We start from the raw sequence: 19,240 nt of genomic DNA, 5'->3' as shown, positions 1-19,240 counted from the left end.
CTAAACAGATTATTTCTGTTTTAACTGAATGTGAAAGTGTGTGAAAGTTCAATTTGCATTTCAGGAGAAACTGACGTCCTTCTCAGTCATCATATTTATTTTTTAGACATTTAAACCAGATTATTAGTATAATTTGTCCTGACGTGTGCTGATAGTTGCAGCCATGAACTTTTCTCTAAAAAACAAAAACTTCAAGAACTAAATCCTGACAGTCTGGTATTCAAAAACAAAGTGCAGCTTAAAAATGAATTATTTTAACTGCGATTTTTCACTTTACAGTCATTTTACAGATTTTCCATGTTTTGGTAAATTACAGTTATACATATACAGTTATTTGAATGTAAAATTGCACTATTTTTATTGCATTAAAGTCAACAAAAAATACTATTTCACAGATATTTGCTGGTTTTTGAAAGAAAATCTCAATATATTAAATAATAATATTTTTCTAACTGTTGCTTCACAGAATTCCCCGTTTTGTTAAATTATAGATTTGAAAAGATTAGAAAAAAGTATTAATGTACATCCATCCATCCATCCATTATCTATACACCGCTTAATCCTCACTAGGGTCATGGGGGGCTGGAGTCTATCCCAGCTGACTCAGGTGAAGGCAGGGGACACCCTAGACAGGTCACCAGTCTGTCACAGGGCTACATACAGAGACAAACAATCACTCTCACATTCACACCTACGGGCAATTTAGAATGATCAATTAACCTCAGCATATTTTTGGACTGTGGGAGGAAGCCAGAGTACCCGGAGAAAACCCACGCATGCACAGGGAGAACATGCAAACTCCATGCAGAAAGATCCCGGGAAAGCCGGGACGGGAACCAGGGGTCTTCTCGCTGCAAGGCGAAAGTGCTACCCACTACATCACTGTGCAGCCCTGATTTAAATGTAATAAAATAATTTTACATGTGAACACTGTCAAAACACAAAACACTATTTGTAAAAATAGGACATTACTATTATTTTTACAGTCAACATGTACATTAATGGGCTGCACAGTGGCGTAGTGGTTAGCACTTTCACCTTGCAGCTAGAAGATCCCTGGTTCGTGTCCCGGCTTTCCCGGGATCTTTCTGCATGGAGTTTGCATGTTCTCCCTGTGCATGCGTGGGTTTTCTCCGGGTACTCTGGCTTCCTCCCACAGTCCAAAAATATGCTGAGGTTAATTGATCATTCTAAATTGCCTGTAGGTGTGAATGTGAGAGTGATTGTCTCTATATGTAGCCTTGTAAGCCCCCCCCCCCCCACCCCCCCCACCCCACATGAAGGATAAAAGAAGGATAAAAATAAATGAAATGGTTGTTTTACAGCTATTCTCTGTTTTATTAACATATAAATAATAACTAGTAAAACCATATAAATAATTTAAATATTGAAAGAAACAGACTAAAACTGTACAAAACGTCCACATCAAAAATCTATATATTTATAGATTTGCAGTAAATTTACGATGCATTCTCCAAAAAAATTTTTAAAAAATTCATTAACAGATATTTGCCGTTATTTGATCAAACTAATTCTGTACATGAAGGATTTTAAAAATGGTAGACCAGTTTTTAATGGCTATTTTACAGATATTTCCTGCTTTTTTAATGAATAAATAAAAACTAGTAAAATTCCAGAAATAAAGCATTAATTTACACATTTTTAAAGACAGCTATACAAATGTAAAATAAATCCAATGGAAAAAAATCTGTATTCTCATAAATACTAATTTTTTCTTTTACATTTTACCGTAAAAATTGTCCTATTTTTACGTATTTACATTAAAAAAACATTATTTACAAATATTACTTGTGATTTGAATACATCAACAAATAGTCAAATGGAAAATAAAATAATTTCTAATAATAATGTTATGCTTTTTCCATGTTTTGTTAACATATAAGAATAATTAGTAAGATCTCAGAAAATAATTAATTTGAAATTATAAAGAATAATATTTTTGGTTTATTTTAATAAAAAATTTTAAATAAATACAAATTTAAAAATTAGCAAAATTAAATGAAATCTACATAAAAAAAAACTGTATACTCCTAAATAGTATTTTGATCTTTTACAGTGAAAAAAATATATATTTTACAAAACTTAAGGATTTAAAAATGTAAATAATTTTTTAATGTTTTTAAAAGTTTTGCTGTTTTGTTAATGTCTAAAATAAAAAAAACTAGTAAAATCACAGAAATAAAGAATTAATTTACATATTTAAAAAAGGCAAACTGTACAAAAAGATCCACATCAAAAGAAAAAACTGTAAATTAAATCCACTTAAAAAATCTGCCTTTTCATAATAGTAATTTTCACAACATTTTACCATAAAAATAAAACTTTTTAATAAACCTTTTTAGATATATTTACCATAATTTAAAAAAAAATTATGTAAATAAGGATTTAAAAAATGGCAAATACTTTTTTCAGAATTATTTGACATATATTTCCTGTTCTGTTAATGAATAAATAACCAGTAAAATCACAGAAATGAAGAATTAATTTACATGTTGGAAAAAAAAGCTTAAAACTAAATTAAATCTTCTTTTCATAAATAGTCATTTGTTACTTTACGTTTTACCATAAAAATGACCGTTTTGACTGTCTTTACATTAGCAAAAATACTGTTATTTACAGATATTTGGTGTTATTTGAAAAACAAAAGTATTAGTATGCTGAGGATCTAAAAAATGGTAAACTATTTTGTAATGTTTATTGTACAGATATTTTCTGTAATTTATTGGCAAACAGAGATAAAAAACAGTCGACACAAAACCATCACGACACTCGACGTGCAAAAAGACAAAGAGAACTTTTATTTTGGAAGTCTGTGGCAGAGTGTGACTTTTATCCTCAGCGGTATTAATTCAAGAAGCACAAATCCACAAACACTGAACGTAAAGCAACAACATCCTCCTGATTCCAACTAAAACTACAAGTGCACTTTAGTCCTGAACCCAAATAACCGAGCAGCACTTTGGTCGGTCGTCTTATTTGGAATGTGATCACAGGTCGTTTTCTGTCCTCCTTTAAGTTACTGAAGAAACATGTGCTCGTGTTGTGACCTTTAGCGGGAAACAGAAGGTGATAAAAGGCAGTAATCCTGTAAGGCAGAACTCTAATGGGACAGAAACACATTCAGAATCCAGCAGCAGAGAACATCAAACACGTCTCCAACCACTCAAAGCTTTTAAAGGAAGTCCATGACGGGAATCTTTGAGGCTTCGTAGTGAGATTTTGGATGTAAAAATACAGTGAAACCAACTTCCACGCTAGTTTTTTAAGACTTATCGCTCACCACGCCGCTCCAAACACAACAAACGTCCTCAAATAGTCGCAACACAGTGAAACATCCACCAGCTGTAGAGCAGATGGAGGCAAAATAAGACGTTGAGTGTAAACAGAGAGGCCTGAACTCCTCATAATGCAGGAGAGATGGGGTTCAGTAACATTTAATCTCAATTAATCATCTTTTTGAATCTCTTATAGACATTTGCGAGTGACTAAATCAGTAAACACGAGTATCTGCCGGCTGAGAAGGCTAGAAACAAAGTGTAGCTACGAAAAATGGCAGATTTAGGTGTAAAACTTTCTTTTAGACATCTGATATTTCCTCAGAAACTTCCTCTAAATACTGGTTTTCAACTAATAAACTGGCTATTTTTATGGCACAAGTTTCTGACGTCACACACAGAACACTCCGGATCAAATGTTGTTAAATTGGTTCCGTTTTAACGAACAATCTTTGGCTGATGACAGAAAACCAGCTAACAAAAAGCAGAATAATCCAACTGTTGGAGCCCGATCCATTGAAATCAACTGATTTTTTACAGGACATGAAGCACAAACGGATGATTGGGGCAATTTAGAAACGGTGTTTAATAGTTTATTCTGATCTACTGTTTACTGTCTGCAGCACATGTAGCAGAGCCACAGCTGAGCAGACGGTGGTGGTAGTTTATGAAATACACCTTTATGGTGTCCTGTTACGTCTGGAACTGGGATCCGTTGGGTCCACTGGGTTCCTGGATGGGGCCTCTATGGATCAGGGTTGTACCAGATAAACTGGTCTGGTACAAAAATGTGATCTACTCCAGATTTAACCCATTGAAACAGAAGGGTTTTAATCTGGACCTGGTCTTAAGTGGTCCAGATGCAAAGAAACACACGAAAAACAATTTCTTTTACATTTCAACACAAAAAATATTGGTTTTCTACATCACAAAAGACATTTTAAAGAGCCTTTGGCTTTAGCGTAACAATCTATTCCAGATTTGACCAACTTAAGCTCTGGTTTTTGATCAGGACCGGGTCTAAAGTGGTCCAGATGTGAAAAAAAAGACAGTGAAATCTCAAATATTTGTGTTTTTTTGCATTTTCACAAATAACAGTTTTACTAAATCAGAAACTGTAGGTTAAATCATCTTCCATCTCTGCATCTCAGTCTATTCCAGAATCTAGTTGACTGAACTTTACTAGTGGTTCTAATGTTGTGGCTGATCTGTGCAGATACGAGGCAGAAAGTTGTTGTTTCCATGTCGATTGGTTGGTTGTTATACTCTCATCTGACCAAAGTCTCATCAGCAGCGTCACTTCAAACAGCCTTCCAGGATAAATCCATTACTTCTGGTGGAAGAAGAACTAAACCAGCTGCAAACGTCTGCTAACGTATTTAACATTCACTGATGCTTATTCAGTTTCACCCCTAAACTAACTGACATCACAGCAAAAAGTGGGCAGTGTGGTGGCACAACAGATGAGCAAAAAGTTGGATGACAACTTTTTAAAACAGCAGTTTAACATCGGCTAACTGCTCTGCTTAATATTCCTCACCAGCTCTTGTACTGGGATCATCAGGGGATGTAGTTTTATATAAATATGAGCAGGAGCAACCTGCAATATGCTACAAATACAACGTCTTTTACAGTCATGTAGAATGAATTCAGGATAATAAGACTCTCACAGCACTGTGGACGTTTCAGTTCATCTAGACATTTTTTTTTCCTCTACAAGTCGACTGGTTGAACAGCAGGAAGTCAACCAAGAGTTTCTTTAGTTAATAGGAAATAATCCTAAAATTGGCATCAGCATTGGACCTAAACTACCACTTAAGGCATTAATATTAATGAGCTCCAAGTAGAACCTGAAAACGACACTCAAACATCTTCTATATTGGCGTTTGCTGGTAAGAACTGAGCAGCTATAAGAGACTCAAAAAGAGAGTTTTAAGGTGAATACGGGAGTTTTGGCAACAGATCTAGAACCCTGTTGGCACTGAACCCAACCGTAAAACGTAAACAGAGCAGAAATGGCACATGGAACATAATAGCCCTTTTTGTGTAAACCTTTTTCCGTTGACCAACACAGACTACAGACCTCAAACACAACGTCACCACACGAATCCCACACCGTAACTTCACCTTCAGAGTAAACCGGCAGTCTGACACGTATGAAGCGTCTGCGCTGCACAGCGTTAAGTTCACTGCTTACGAGTTCAAGGCATTAAAACGACCAGAACAGACGTCAGAGCGGGAGATAAATATGTGACAGGGAGAGAAGTCTTTAAAGCTGCCGTCGGGGTTTCACACCGTCTGGAGGCCTCTCTCATGGCCGTCCAGCTGCACCTTGATCTTGTGAAGTTCCTCGATCTCCTGGTGGTGGCGCTCCGTCTTGTGGCGCACCAGAGAGCGATAGAAGTGGATGGTGAACACCACAAAGATCACCCCCACCGGGACCATGATGATGGTGGAGGCCAGCGCCGCCTGCCAGCCGCTGTCCTGCGCCGTGGCCGTCGGCTGAGGCTTCTTGAGGCCGCTGGAGTCCACCGGCAGGAACTTGATCCAGCAGAGCAGCACCACCTCGGCCAGGAACAGCAGGATGCCCAGCGCCGTGGAGAAGCCCCAGGCCAGCTCGATGTAGTAGTGCATGCGCTCGTGGGGCGACTCGCTGACCGAGTTGAGGTTGTGGATGTTGCTGACGGCCTCCACGTTGGGCAGGATGCAGGTGCTGATCAGCAGGGCGAAGAGGTGGACGGCCACCAGCACGGTGGTGCAGACGCTGAAGGCGATGAGGAGAGCCCGGGGGTAACTGTACTGCACCTCCAGCTGCACCTCCACCATGGCCACCTGGGACGGGGAGATCAAGGTCGTTAATCCTCCTGTCGTCCTGCGGGTCAAAATTGACCCAGTTTGAAAATGTGGAAAAAAAATATTTTCACAGTGAAACTTCTGATGTCCACATTTTCAACATTTTTGGGAAATCTTTGAACGTTTTTGGTGGGAAAAAAAGAAGTGTTAAATATGTTTCTTATGAACATTCACATAAAAATCAACCAAAATCCAGCAAATTTCACTGGATTTTGGTTGAATTTTATGTGAATGCTCAAAGAAAATATTAGAAGTTTTACTGATATATATATATATATGGAATCACTTTAGATATTTGTAGGCTTTTTTTGGAAGATTTTTACTCATTTTTTGAAAAGATTTACGAGAATTTTCTTGCCAAATTTGGGGATTTTTTTTTTTTTTTTTTTTTAAATAAAACTTTTAAGGGAAACTTTTAAGGAATTATTGGAATTTTCTTCCTGAAGGTTTCGCAAATTTTCAGATTTGCTGATTTTCTGGATTTTTCAGACAAGGAAACAATATTTTTTGGTGCCTGTACATGAAGACAACATGAGGGTTAAGTCAACAAGACGAGGCTCAAACAAAGATAACATGCATGTAAACAAACCCAGATGGTCTCATCACGTCCTGAGGTCATCTTAACTGGGTTCAGAGAAGTTATTTAGGAGAGTCAAAGTTCTGAAAGTTCCCTGCAGGCATGAAGCTCTCCTGATTAATGATCAGTACAAAAGATGCAACTGCAAGTGTTCAATGATTAACAACAAAAGGTAGAGGGTTGTGGGCACACAGCTGAGCAGGAAGTGGTTCGGAGTCAAGCGGTGACTTTAAGTTAAGTTGGTAACCATGCAGCTTGTGAAATACACTGCTGGAAAGATAAGTTTCCAACTGTCCTTGAACTAATCATGTGTAACGTATAGTTCAATCCACAAACTATGATATTCCATCATAATTGTTTTATTCTACTGTGGTTAAAAAATGTGTCAAAAATAGACAGTTTGCAGGAACTACATTTTGTAAAAAACAAAAAATGCTGACCTCCTCAAAGCAGTCATAAAATTAATAGTGACTCAACTACGACTAATAATCATGTTAGAAAAATTCAAGAATTTCTCAGGTGAATTTGAGCTGAACTGCAGGCTGTGTAAGCAGTAAAATGTCTATATAATAGATTACTTTCTAGATTTGAATTGATCTGAACATGTGTTGCAAGATGATTTTAGGAAAAAATAAAATCAATACTCAAAAAAATTCAACACTCTTTCATCTTTTTATATGATTTATGGTATTTAAACTTTGCACCAATGTACATAAGACATGTTTGCTTCGTTCCTCCTGCTTCGTGGCTGTTCTGTTTCCTTAGAGGACTTTACATTACAGTGAAAAATGAACCCATGATGAGTAATAATGCAGCAAAAACTGCTCGGGGGTTCTGAGCATTGACTAAGTTTAATTTCAGATTTTGGTGCTGTGATAGATGAACTGGGCAATGATGGATGTGTTTTGTTCCCAGCTGCAAAGTCCCCTGAATTTGATCCACATCTCTGACTGGCTTATTCTCCATAGCAACAGTGGCTGAGGCTCATGCAGGAGCAAACAAAAAACAATAAACAAATGATCACGACGCAGAGCCGAGCTAAAAACACTCCTGCTGGATAAATGATAGAAAGAATACAACAGTTTTAAGAGTCCAACATGTTTTAGTGAAGCATGTGTTTTTTTGGTTATGAAGTTGTCCCCAGTCCCTGATAATGTTGATTTATGTTGTCAGAAAATGTAACCCAGAGGACAAACTGGGACCATGAAGATTGATGTGCAGCAGCCACAAATGCCCTCTTGAGAACAGGAAGTTTGAAACCATTTCCTGCCTGAATTATCTGGGTCACACTGATCTGTAGTACTCACAAGCATCATCAGCTTCCTGGAAAAAAACAAAGCTTTGTTATGGTTAAAAACATGAACAGCTAACCAACCATAGCGAAGCCAGACAGCAGCGCAGACGTCCTGCTGGAGGCCTTCAGCTTGGCCCGGCTCAGATAGAGCTTCCTCCAGGACAGGGCCTGAACCGAGTGGTGGTTGGAGCTCACCAGCTCCAGGTAGCTGCGTCGCACCCAGTCCCTGTAGTCCATCCCGCCGCCGTCTGGAGCCCGCTCTGAGACCCCCGGGGCTGGGGAACCCATCGGGACGTTCAGCTCGCTGCTCATGGCTCCTGGAGGGTAAGAAGAGAACAGATGTAGGCTCCACCTCACTACAAATACACAAGATACCCATACAAGACAGGAGGTCCTCGACTTACGACAGAGTTGCACTGCATTAGGTGCATCACGATATCAATCAGTTCTTTGGAAAAGTCATGAATACCAATGACTTCCATGCATGTATGAGTCATTTTACAAGAAAATAACAGAACATTATATCTAATTTCAGTTCCATGGAGATGGTTTTCCTTTTCTTCGAAGCATGGCCATCAGAAGACTCTAACTTAGGGAACCGTAATGAAGGGCAAAAAGTTAACGAATGTAGCACAATCCAACCGGAGAAATCAGTGGTGTACAACCGCAGAATATAAACGAAGCCATCTTAAAGTGCCGCGCAGCGATGCATTTGTCTGCTCTGCTCGCCAGCTAGTTCTGTTCAACCAGTTCCAATGTAACGACGAAACGCCGTAGGACCAGGACATCATAAACCGAGGACCCTGTAATTAACTCATTTTTTCCACTATCAGATAACTTCATTTGCCTTATTATATAAAAATGAAGATGAATCAGTTTTAAAACTTGTGTATCTTTACAAGGTTAGGCCGAGCAACACTTAAAATGAGACAAATCTGAACAATAATCTTCACTGTTGATTGTTTTCTCCTTTAATCAATAAGTTCATTGGCCTATAAAATGTCACAAAATGGTGAAAAGTGCAGATCAGAGTTTCCCAAACCCCAAGATCATGTCCACAACCCAAAAGCTATTTAGTTTAACACCATAAAACAGGAAAAAAAAAACCCACACAAAATATTCACATTTGAGAAGCAAGAATCAGAGATTATAGAGTTTTTTTCCCCTAAAAAAATGACTCCAACTGATCCATCTAATATCAGATTAGTTGCAGATTAATTTAATAGTTGACAACTAATCGATTAATCTACGCACATTTGATCTGAACTGTATGCCATCTAATTAACATGAAGCTACAGCATCAGTGTAAATGCATTTAATTAGTCAATTAATGACAATTCCTTGGTGCTGAAGTTATTTTAAAAAGCTTTATACACCATGAAACACTGAATGAGACAAGTTTAAGTTGGTGCAGAGGCTACTGAAGACTGATATAAAATATTTTTGATTAAATTATAAAATTCCTCGAATAAATAATTATGTTTTGTAAGCGAAGAACAGCTTCCTGTGTGGTCGCAATGATCACAGTGAAGGAAGTTTAAAATCTGATGCCCCCAGGTGCTATGGATCTTAAGTCAGTTGTGTTTGAATAATTCTGTGACATTTATGTGATTTAATGTGTATTTTTATGTCAAATATATATTGTTTGCCAGCTCCTGCCCCTATATGGGCCTTTATACATGACTCAACAGGCAAACACAATGATGGAATACGATCCCTCAGTTTATTATCTGAGATATTAAGATAATAAACCTATAAACATTATTCAAACGCTACAAAGGAATCTTTTTATGAGAATGTGATCCGTGTTGTTTTTCCTCCTGCCCATCACTCACTGAAGCTCCACGGTTCTATTCTCGCTAAACTCCGTCCGAATATTCCCACAGCCCAGACTGAACTTTTTGTCAGGGGACATAAAGTTTGTCTGCCAAAGGACTGTTTTTGTCCCAGACGCTGTTGACAAAGAATTCAGCCGAGGAGAGACTTGTGAGACGGGAACAGCAAGAAATGGAGAAAACGGAATAAAACAAAGCAACAGACAGACGTCAGAAATGCATCTAAGAACTTATAAAACTAGAAAAGCACTCAGAGAGAGCAGTGCTCCTCCAAGGCTGTTCATTCCCTCATATGGCACTGTCAGAAATGCAGCATTTTTGTAGAAATGCAACATTTGTTTATTAGTTATTGATGATCAGAAATCACGGCAGCATAGAATGTGGCCATTTAATATAGATGAACCCACAAACACAATGACGTTGCACTGAGCACAGGCGTGCATTATTCATGTGTACGTTATGTACGGATACCTAATCACGTGACCTAAATCTGTAGCGGGCAGCAGGAATTGATGGGACTCAGAAACACCCCCACAATTTAATCAGTTGTTCCTTGTATCATTTCCAACAGATAAGTCCTGATAAGTCGGCAGCAGTGGATTTATAGCAGGATTGCAATTATGTGATCATCAGCAGGCAGCTGATGTAGTGTTCACTTGTTGTCATGGTTACAGTGACGCCGTGCCGCTATCTAGCAATAATACAGAAATCTTTAACAAATCCGTGGATCCAGACTATAAACCACATCACTGCCAAAATCTAATCACTTGGTCCTTGTGTCATTTCTGACCTTCCCTGAAAGTTTCACCCAAATCCATTTGTCCATTTTTTAGTAACGTTGCTGACAGACAGATGGACAGATAGACAAACCAATGCTGATCATCACATAACTCCACCATGTTCCTTGGCGGAGTAATTAAGCAACGTAAAGAAAACAGGTGATATTTTGATGCGTTATGCACCTGTTAGACTTCAGCACTGCATTATCTGCCAGTTTTAATATACATTATACCATATATATTTAATAAATTGGTCTTTCTGGTGCATTTGACTTTAATAAAACATGTCAGTGATCAATTTAGCTCCATTTAGCTATTTTTATATAAAAGCCTAATCCATAGAGACGGATTTCCCAGTTTGATGTGGAAGAAAGAGACTGGTGTGCTGCAACTAGGACTGCAGGTAACAACTATTTCCTCTGTTAATGAATCTGTCCTTTATTTTCTCAATTAATCATTTTGTTGTTTGGTCTTAAAAATGTATGAAATTGTGGATTATTGTTTCCTAAAGCCCAAGATCCTCAAGTGTCTCTTGTTTTATCCACAAAAGAAAGCTGGAATCAGATGAAATTCCTCAAACTAATTAATCAATGGTCAAAGTACATGTTTATTAATTTAACCCTCCTGTTGTCCTCATTTACGGGAACCAAAAAATATTATCTTGTCTGAAAAAAATCCAAAAATTCTGCAAAAAAAGTCACCAAATTTCTGAAAATTTGCAAAACCTTTAGGACGAAAATTACAATCATTCCTTAAAAGTTTCCTTTAAAAGTTTTATTTAAAAAAAATTCTTTAAAAAAAAAAAAAAAAAAAATTTGGCAAGAAAATTCTTGTAAATATTTTCAAAAAATGAGTAAAAATATCTAAAGTGATTCCATATATATCAGTAAAACTTCTAATATTTTCGTTAAGAACATTCACAAAAAAATCAACCAAAATCCAGCGAATTTTGCTGGATTTTGGTAGATTTTTTTGTGAATGTTCTTAAGAAATATTTTTAAACATTTCTTTTTTTCCCACCAAAAAATGTTCCAAGATTTCCCAAAAATGTTGAAAATGTGGACATCAGAAGTTCACTGCGACAACAACAGTTAACAGTCTAATCAATCATTGGGATTTTTGTTGCTGCTCCTGCTACAGAATACAGTCGTGCTCATGGTGATGTTCTCAACCAGAATATTCAACAACATGAAGCACCTGGTGGTTCTCCGCTGTCTGTTCTTAGATTCATTAAAGTTAGCCGAGTGTGGAGGTTCTTCTCTACGGGAGACCTGAGGAGACGCTAAAGGTCTCACAGAGTTTGATTTGTGGAACCACATGGTGTTTTATGAGGAGCTCACTTTGCTGCTGCATGGGAGAAACATCCTGACACAGCAGTGGATATGTCCAAACACTGTTTCCTGCTGTCAGTTTTTTAAATAAATTGTGTTTCAATATGTGTTTTAGTCACTTCATTATCCATTTACCATGTTTTCTGACTATTTGGAGTGCAGCGACTCGTGATTTGCAGATCACAATTACAATGAAGGTATTAGTGGCGTTAGCGCTGAACAGGAACAAGGGTGTAAATCTTCGGTATGACTTTAGGGTGACAGATGCAGGTTTATTTTTGACCTAATTACATTACACAGGTGTCATTTTGTGCTCTGCTGCTGTGGGATGCAGCTGGTGTTTAATAAAGTCAAAGGAAAGATCATGCAAATTGAGCATCAGCAGATCGATTCTGCAAAATCCAGAATTTCCATCACTGATTTGTTTGAAACCCTGACTGGAACTTGCTCACAGTTGTACATTTATAGTTCACAAATTACAGTTTTACAAATGTACAATTTAAGGGGAATGTCTTGTCTGTAATTTTTCCTCTTTACAAAGTCTTCTGCATGTTTGACACCGCTGCTGTAAGACATCCATTAGCTGTATGCGCCTGGTAACATATTATCCCTTCCCTTTGACGCTCTACGTTCATTTCCTCTTCACTTCATTAGATGTGAGGACTGGAAATGAGCAGATTTTTAAATATTAAGGGAAAGAAACCAGAGGCCACCCAGGACCTACAGCTTGTGTCTACTGCTGCTTCATAAGTGGGATATAACTGGGATTTGTTTATAATTTAGAGGGGTGTCAAACTCTTACAGTAAATTTCCGGACAGGAAATAACAACATGATTACATATTTCACATATTTTCCACTGTGTATTATCGGGTACAGATTGGTGTTTAGTCAGTATTAGAGAAAAGAATTCACAGTTTCCTCCTAGAATTGGACCTTTTTACATTATTTGTTATATGTATATTTTAGAATTAAATATCTTCACTGATAAGGCCACATTTCTCCGTCAGACATATCTAACATTTGGCAGCAGCAGCTGTGACATTTCCTCCTTTCCTCTGCGTTAGACATCGACTGAAGACTTTACATTAACACACAGCTTTTAAACAGGACTGCTATTAGTATTGTTTTACACATTGGACTTTAGTTACACAACAGATTGTGAGTTTTTGCATAGTCTCAGGCAAAAATGTGCACATTTCTGCACAATCTGTACAGCTGGATTGCCGAAATATTGTGGTATAAACTTTTGCAATAGTTTTAATTTGCTGCACTTGCTTTTTAAAATATTATATCCTTGTTTATCTTCTATTTTCTTGCATGTCAATATTTACTTTGATGCACTGAAAACCTATCTGGTAATAATTCTAACCCATATATCTTTTGATCACATGGTGCATTTCCTGCTACAGCACAGTGTCTATGTATGGAAAGGTCTGACATTTCACTCACTCCCTGCTCATCTTTTGGCTCGGGCAAAAACAAACCGCTGGTTTTCCTGAGACACACAGGAAACAGTTGTTAACTGTTGCATGATTGCAGGAGAGCTTCAGAAATGATGTAAATAATCCGAAGAGCTTCTGTGAAAAGAACTGGACTTTTGGCTTTGGTTCCATACAGGATCTCTGTTTCAACGGAAAGATTATGCAAATGGAGCATCAGTAGATCAATTCTGCACAATCTAGAATCGCCATCTCTGATTTGCTTGACTGGAAATTGCTCACAGTTGCTCCCATTCATAGTCTTAGAAATATAAACTGTGCAAATTATACATCTAGATAAGCATGAGTAGAAAAATATGTCTTCAAAATATAAACATAAGTAGAAAAGGTATAAGCATAAAATGTAATAATGTAATAATAATAATAATAATAATAATAATAATTATTGTACACTATTAAGTGGTAACTTAAAAAGTGAAATAAAGAAAGGGGTTATTATATCTCAAATCATCACTACACTTCTGTTTAACCATCCCTGATTTGCTTGAAACTTTTTCACAATAAACTACAGATATTGAAATTTGCATCTTTGAAATTTCACCTTGATATAACAAGTACTTTCCAAGATAAATACTTTATAAAAGTGGACATCGACCTACTTTAAGCACATTTTTTTCACACATAAAGATAAGATGTTTAGATGTTACAGCAGCCAGATACAAGTGAAACTAGAGAAGAAATACAGAAGAGCAATTAAGTTAAAAATAAATATATAATAATATTAATAATAATAATAATAATAATAATAATAATTTAAAAAATAGCTTCAGCACTTTTTGTTTCAGCATATTTAAATTCGAGGCTTGAATGTCAACATCTCAGGAACTATTAAAGATGAAGGCGTTAAATTTTCACAATTACATATAAACAAGGGTCATTTTGTGTGTAATGGCAGACTTTTCTTAATAACAATTAATCCAAAGACGCTTTAAAGGAATAATTCCAGTGTTTAAATGTGGAATCTGTGTAACCCAGTTTGCACTAAGCCACACAGATAAAAGTTATTAACCGTTGCATGATTGCAGGAGAGCTTCAGACATTATGGAAATCAGGGAGACAACTTTGCAAAGTGTAAAAACTAGAGGTGAATAAATATTTACTAGGAAAATATTTAATATTTAAAGACACTGAACATTGTGCAATAACATAATGTGAGTCAGTAGCTTCAGTAGGACAGAGTTTGGTTTGGTAGAACCCTATTATTCATGCACTGCCACAACTTTTACGTGTTTTTTTTAATGTATAAATTGTATACATTTACAAGGCAGGGGGACAATTTAGTGTCAGTTCAGGAGGTCAGGATTGTGGAAATAAATGTCAGTTAAACTAATAATCTTACACTTATTAACTACACATAAACTACATGTTTTCTACAATTCATATGAAGCATCACTACAAGCATCACAGGTGGATTGTATCGCTTCTGATGTGCTGTTACTGACCCCTGATGTAAATAATCCTACCTACAAAAGCAACTGGACTTTTGTCATTTGTCTCACATTTTTGTTGTTTGTCTCATGTTTTTGTCATTTTGTGTTTCCTTCTTGTCTCGCTTGTGTTTCTTGTCTTATTTTTGCCATCATGTGTTTTGCTTTTTTTTGTTTTGTGTATCATTTTTGTTGTTTTTTTGTCATTTTGTCTCATTTTTGTCCATTTTTTTGGCGCTTTGTAACTTTATTGTCTATTTTTTTCCTCTTTTCTTGTTTTGTGTTGTTCGTCTCATTCTTTGTCACTTTGTTTCTTGCATTTGTTGTTTTGTGTCTCATTTTTGTAATATTTTGTCCTGTTCTTGTTGCTTTTTGTCGTTTTGATCATAAAGAAAAATACTATATTGCTCATTGTTCTTTTGTCGTTTTGTGTCTCATCCTTGTCATTTTGTGTCTCGTTTTTGTAATATTCTGTCTTGTTTTTGTTGTTTTTTGTCTGACTTTTGTTGTTTGGCTCATGTTTTTTGTCCTTTTGTGTTTCCTTTTTGTCTCGCTTGTGTTTTTTGTCTTATTTTTGTCTTCCTGTTTCACTTTATTAGTTGTTTTGTGTCTTCTTTTTGTCTCGCTTTTCTAAAATTCATATGAAGCATCACGAAAAGCATTACAGGTGGATTGTATCGCTTCTGATGGGCTGTTAGTGACCCCTGATGTAAATAATCCTATCTATAAAAGCAACTGGACTTCCGGTTTTGGTTTCATCCAAGATTATTATTCAATTAAGAAAGTGAAGATAAGCAGCTGAGTTATGAAGTTATTGGGATTTTTATGACCTGCATGACTGAGAACCCTAAATATGGGACTTGACAGTGTGTAAAGTGAAAAAGCACAGTTAAAGCGGTGCTAAAAGGAAAGTATAAACGCAGCAGGTTGAGTCCTGATTGGTTTTACAGCGCCCACAGTTCAGCACCTTCCGTGTATATTTAGAAAACTGGCAAGTTAGCAGGATCCATTTACCGACTTTAGCTAGCAGAGAGCCGGCGGACTATTTCTGTCAACGTTAGGCACAGAAATACGAAAGCCAGCGTTTCTAAAAAACTATTAAATTACACTGAAATCCAACTCGTCCCGGTCGGAGAGTTAAAGAGCAGGACTCCACCAGCTAGCTAACTTAGCTAACACCATTTACCACCGATTATCCTTCCGTTAGCGGTCAATTTAACGTTTTTAAATCTTACCTGTCTGCAGAAGTGTCCTTTTTTTAATGACAGACTCCTGACAGTCCACGTTTCAGGAAGATAAACGGATTAAAATGAACCGCTGCGACTGTTTTCGGTGGAGCAGCTGTGGCTCCTCGGCTCCAGGTTCCACTAACGTCCCGGTTGAGCTCCAGAGGAAGAGCCGGAAACGTCGCTCCTCTCCTCCATTCCTCCAGACCCTGCAGCACGGCTTCTCCCCCTCCGTTACCGAGTGACTCAGTCGCTTCAACTGCCGCCGTTTTTATCGGTTCGGGTGGAGCTGAGCTGCGAGCGGAGCGAGAGGAAAAACTACTTCCGCAATAGGAAGCTGCAAGCTGGGAGGGCGGCCTTCAAAATAAAAGCACGCTAAATAAGAGCTCAAAAAATTAACACGAAAAATCTTACAGGGGCACAGAAAAAACAAAAATCTGAATTTCAGGACTTCTATTAAACTGTTATAGATAAAAGGCTAAAAAAAGGCTCAAAAATATGTCAATATCAGAATCAGCACTTATTTGCTGACATTGCACATACAGCTGATGTTGCACTACTTGTTATTTTGTCCAGTCCATTGCCTTTATTTATTTATTTATTTGTTGGTTGGTTGGTTTATTTATTTATTTATTTGTTTGTTTATTTATTTATTTAATCTCTTTTTTAAAAATCTGTTTTGTACTTACATTTATATTGTTTGACATTTGTTGTGGTTAGCGAAGAAAGAATTCCATAGCACTGGGAAACATGTTTGTTTACCGTGCATATGACCATAAACTTTGAACCTTGAACCTTGGGAAATGTTTCTTTTTAAATTTCTGACTGGAAATTGTTACAGTAAAAAAAAAGAAAGGGTCCTACAAATATAAACATAAGTAGAAAAGGCCTAATCATAAAATATATAATGTGCATTGTTCAAAGAAATCATAAAAATCTTACGGGAGTGGCACAGGAAAAAACAAGAAAATTGAATTTCAGGAATTCTGTTGTATTGTTGTAGAACAAAGGCTGGTTGAAAACTATGTCAGTATCAGAATCAGAAATACTTTTTGCATTTTATCCCTGACTGGAAATTGTTACAGTAGAAAAGTATGTCCTAAAAATATAAACATAAGTAGAAAAAGTATAATCATAAAATGTAAAATGTGCATTGTTTAGAGAATTTAAAATGGACAGTGTAATAAGCAGTAATGTAGTTTTATTATCGTACAGATATGTAGTTATTGCATATTATGGAGCGTTAACTCAAGAAGTGAAATAAAGAAATGGGTTTTTATATCTCAAATCATTATTGGCCTTCTGCTTAACCATCTCTGATTTGCTTGAAACTTTTTTATGTTAAACTATGGATATTAAATATAGCATTTTTGAAATGTTACCTTGATATCAAGAGCATTTTCCAAGATATATACTAAGATATGATTAAAAACAGAGAAAAAGAGTATCAGTTTTGTTTTTGCATATTAGAATTTGAAGTTACGTTTGAACGACATCTCAGGAACTATTAAAGACAAAAACCTGAAATTTTCACTTTTATTTCTCATAATGTTATTGATTCAATATTGGACAAGTAGATCAAATAGTCTCTCATTATGGGTGAGTTGAAGTATGAAGAAGAAAATGGAAGCTGTCATTAAAAGTTCCATCTTTGAGCTCTTTTTTTTTTTTTAAATAACACAGAAGTAAATGATTAATATTTATGACCCACATGTAGCTGCATCTCACAATAATACAAAAATAAATGTATAAAAACTACTTTTTAAAATGAAATACCTGGTTAGACATGTAAAACAAAGTTTGTTTAGTTGAACTTTAATGACTGATTGAGCAGATATGACGAGTGATACATAGTTTTGTAAGTTTTTCTTTGTGTTATTGTAACCTGCAGCCACATACGGTTAAAAATATCATAAATGACTTCTGCACATCGCTGTTGTTTTATTGCTTAGGTCTAATCAGAACAAGGACAATAATGTTCAGCAGCCATCGAGATGCTTTATGCTTATGATGTATTTTGCATATTATTATTTATTCAAATTACATCCATACAAAACACTAGTTTAGCAAAGCATAACTCAGATCCCTCAGAGCTGTGATTACCAGGCTGAAATGGATGTGACTGTGTATTATTTATTATTTCCTGGTAATGAAGTGGACATAATCGGCAGTTTGATAATAATAAATGTGTGTTTTGCACCAAATCGCTGTCTGTTGAAGTTTCCGGAGGTGCAGTCGACTATTTTCTTTTTATTATTAAGCGTTTTACTCTCACATTGACAGTAATTAATACAGACAAAACTAAAGAGGATAAACAGAAACTGAAGGACACTGGGCTAAATCTGATATAATATGAGTCCACTCTTTGGTAGCTGCTGTTTGTTTATCAGATAAGCCCAAACGTGTTTTGTTTTACATACTGAAACATTTTCATTTACTTTCTTTCATGGACGTAGTAATTTGCTTGTCTCCTATTGTTTATCTTTATTTTTATTGAAAGACATGATATTTGTATCTGTAATTTAAAAGAGTCTCATTGGAAGATCACAACATTTTTGCTAAATATGTCATTTTTTTCAAGAGTTTGTTTGTTTCCTCATTTTACCAAGTAATAATAATTCAGTATCAAAACAAAACATTCACGGTATTTAGGTCTGATTCCAATTTTCAGTGTCAAAATATAGGACTGAGGTTTACTTAGATTTGTTTGTTTGGTTGAATAAAGTGCTAAAGAAAAGACACAATGTGAAGATTTCGACTAAAATCAATCAGTATGTTTTTCTGCTGCAGTGCATGAGTTTGTTCAGGGGTGTTAAACTCATCTTAGTTCAGAACCACATTCAGCCCAATTTGATCTCAAGTGGGCCGGACCAGTAAAATCACACCATAATGACCTATAAATTTCCACAACTCCAAGTGTTTCTGTTTGTTTTACTGCAAAAAAATATGTTTGAAAATGTTCACATTTTATGAACCATCTTTTTTACAAAATGTTATGAACAACTTGAAATTTCTTAAGTAAAATAAGTTAAATTTCAACAAAATTACTCCTCAGTTTATCATTTACACATTAAAACTTACAGATCAGAGTTTCTACAAAGGAACAAAACATTTAGTCTCAG

The 19,240-nt window shown here is 36.2% G+C and overlaps 1 protein-coding gene across 1 annotated transcript; it reads right to left on the bottom strand.

Moving 5' to 3' along the window:
- Positions 1-2,796: 2,796 nt before the first annotated feature.
- orai2 (ORAI calcium release-activated calcium modulator 2) lies at positions 2,797-16,437 on the bottom strand. The gene is made up of 3 exons (XM_023296840.3): positions 16,128-16,437; positions 8,102-8,337; positions 2,797-6,128 (listed from the first exon to the last, which is right to left on the bottom strand). The coding sequence occupies exons 2-3, from the start codon at positions 8,330-8,332 to the stop codon at positions 5,586-5,588; spliced, it is 774 nt and encodes a 257-aa protein (XP_023152608.1). The 5' UTR covers positions 8,333-8,337; positions 16,128-16,437; the 3' UTR covers positions 2,797-5,585.
- Positions 16,438-19,240: the final 2,803 nt, after the last annotated feature.

This window comes from Amphiprion ocellaris, chromosome 14, assembly GCF_022539595.1.
Source record: "Amphiprion ocellaris isolate individual 3 ecotype Okinawa chromosome 14, ASM2253959v1, whole genome shotgun sequence".
NCBI lineage: Eukaryota > Metazoa > Chordata > Actinopteri > Pomacentridae > Amphiprion > Amphiprion ocellaris.
This window is presented reverse-complemented; position numbering and strand designations above follow the sequence as displayed.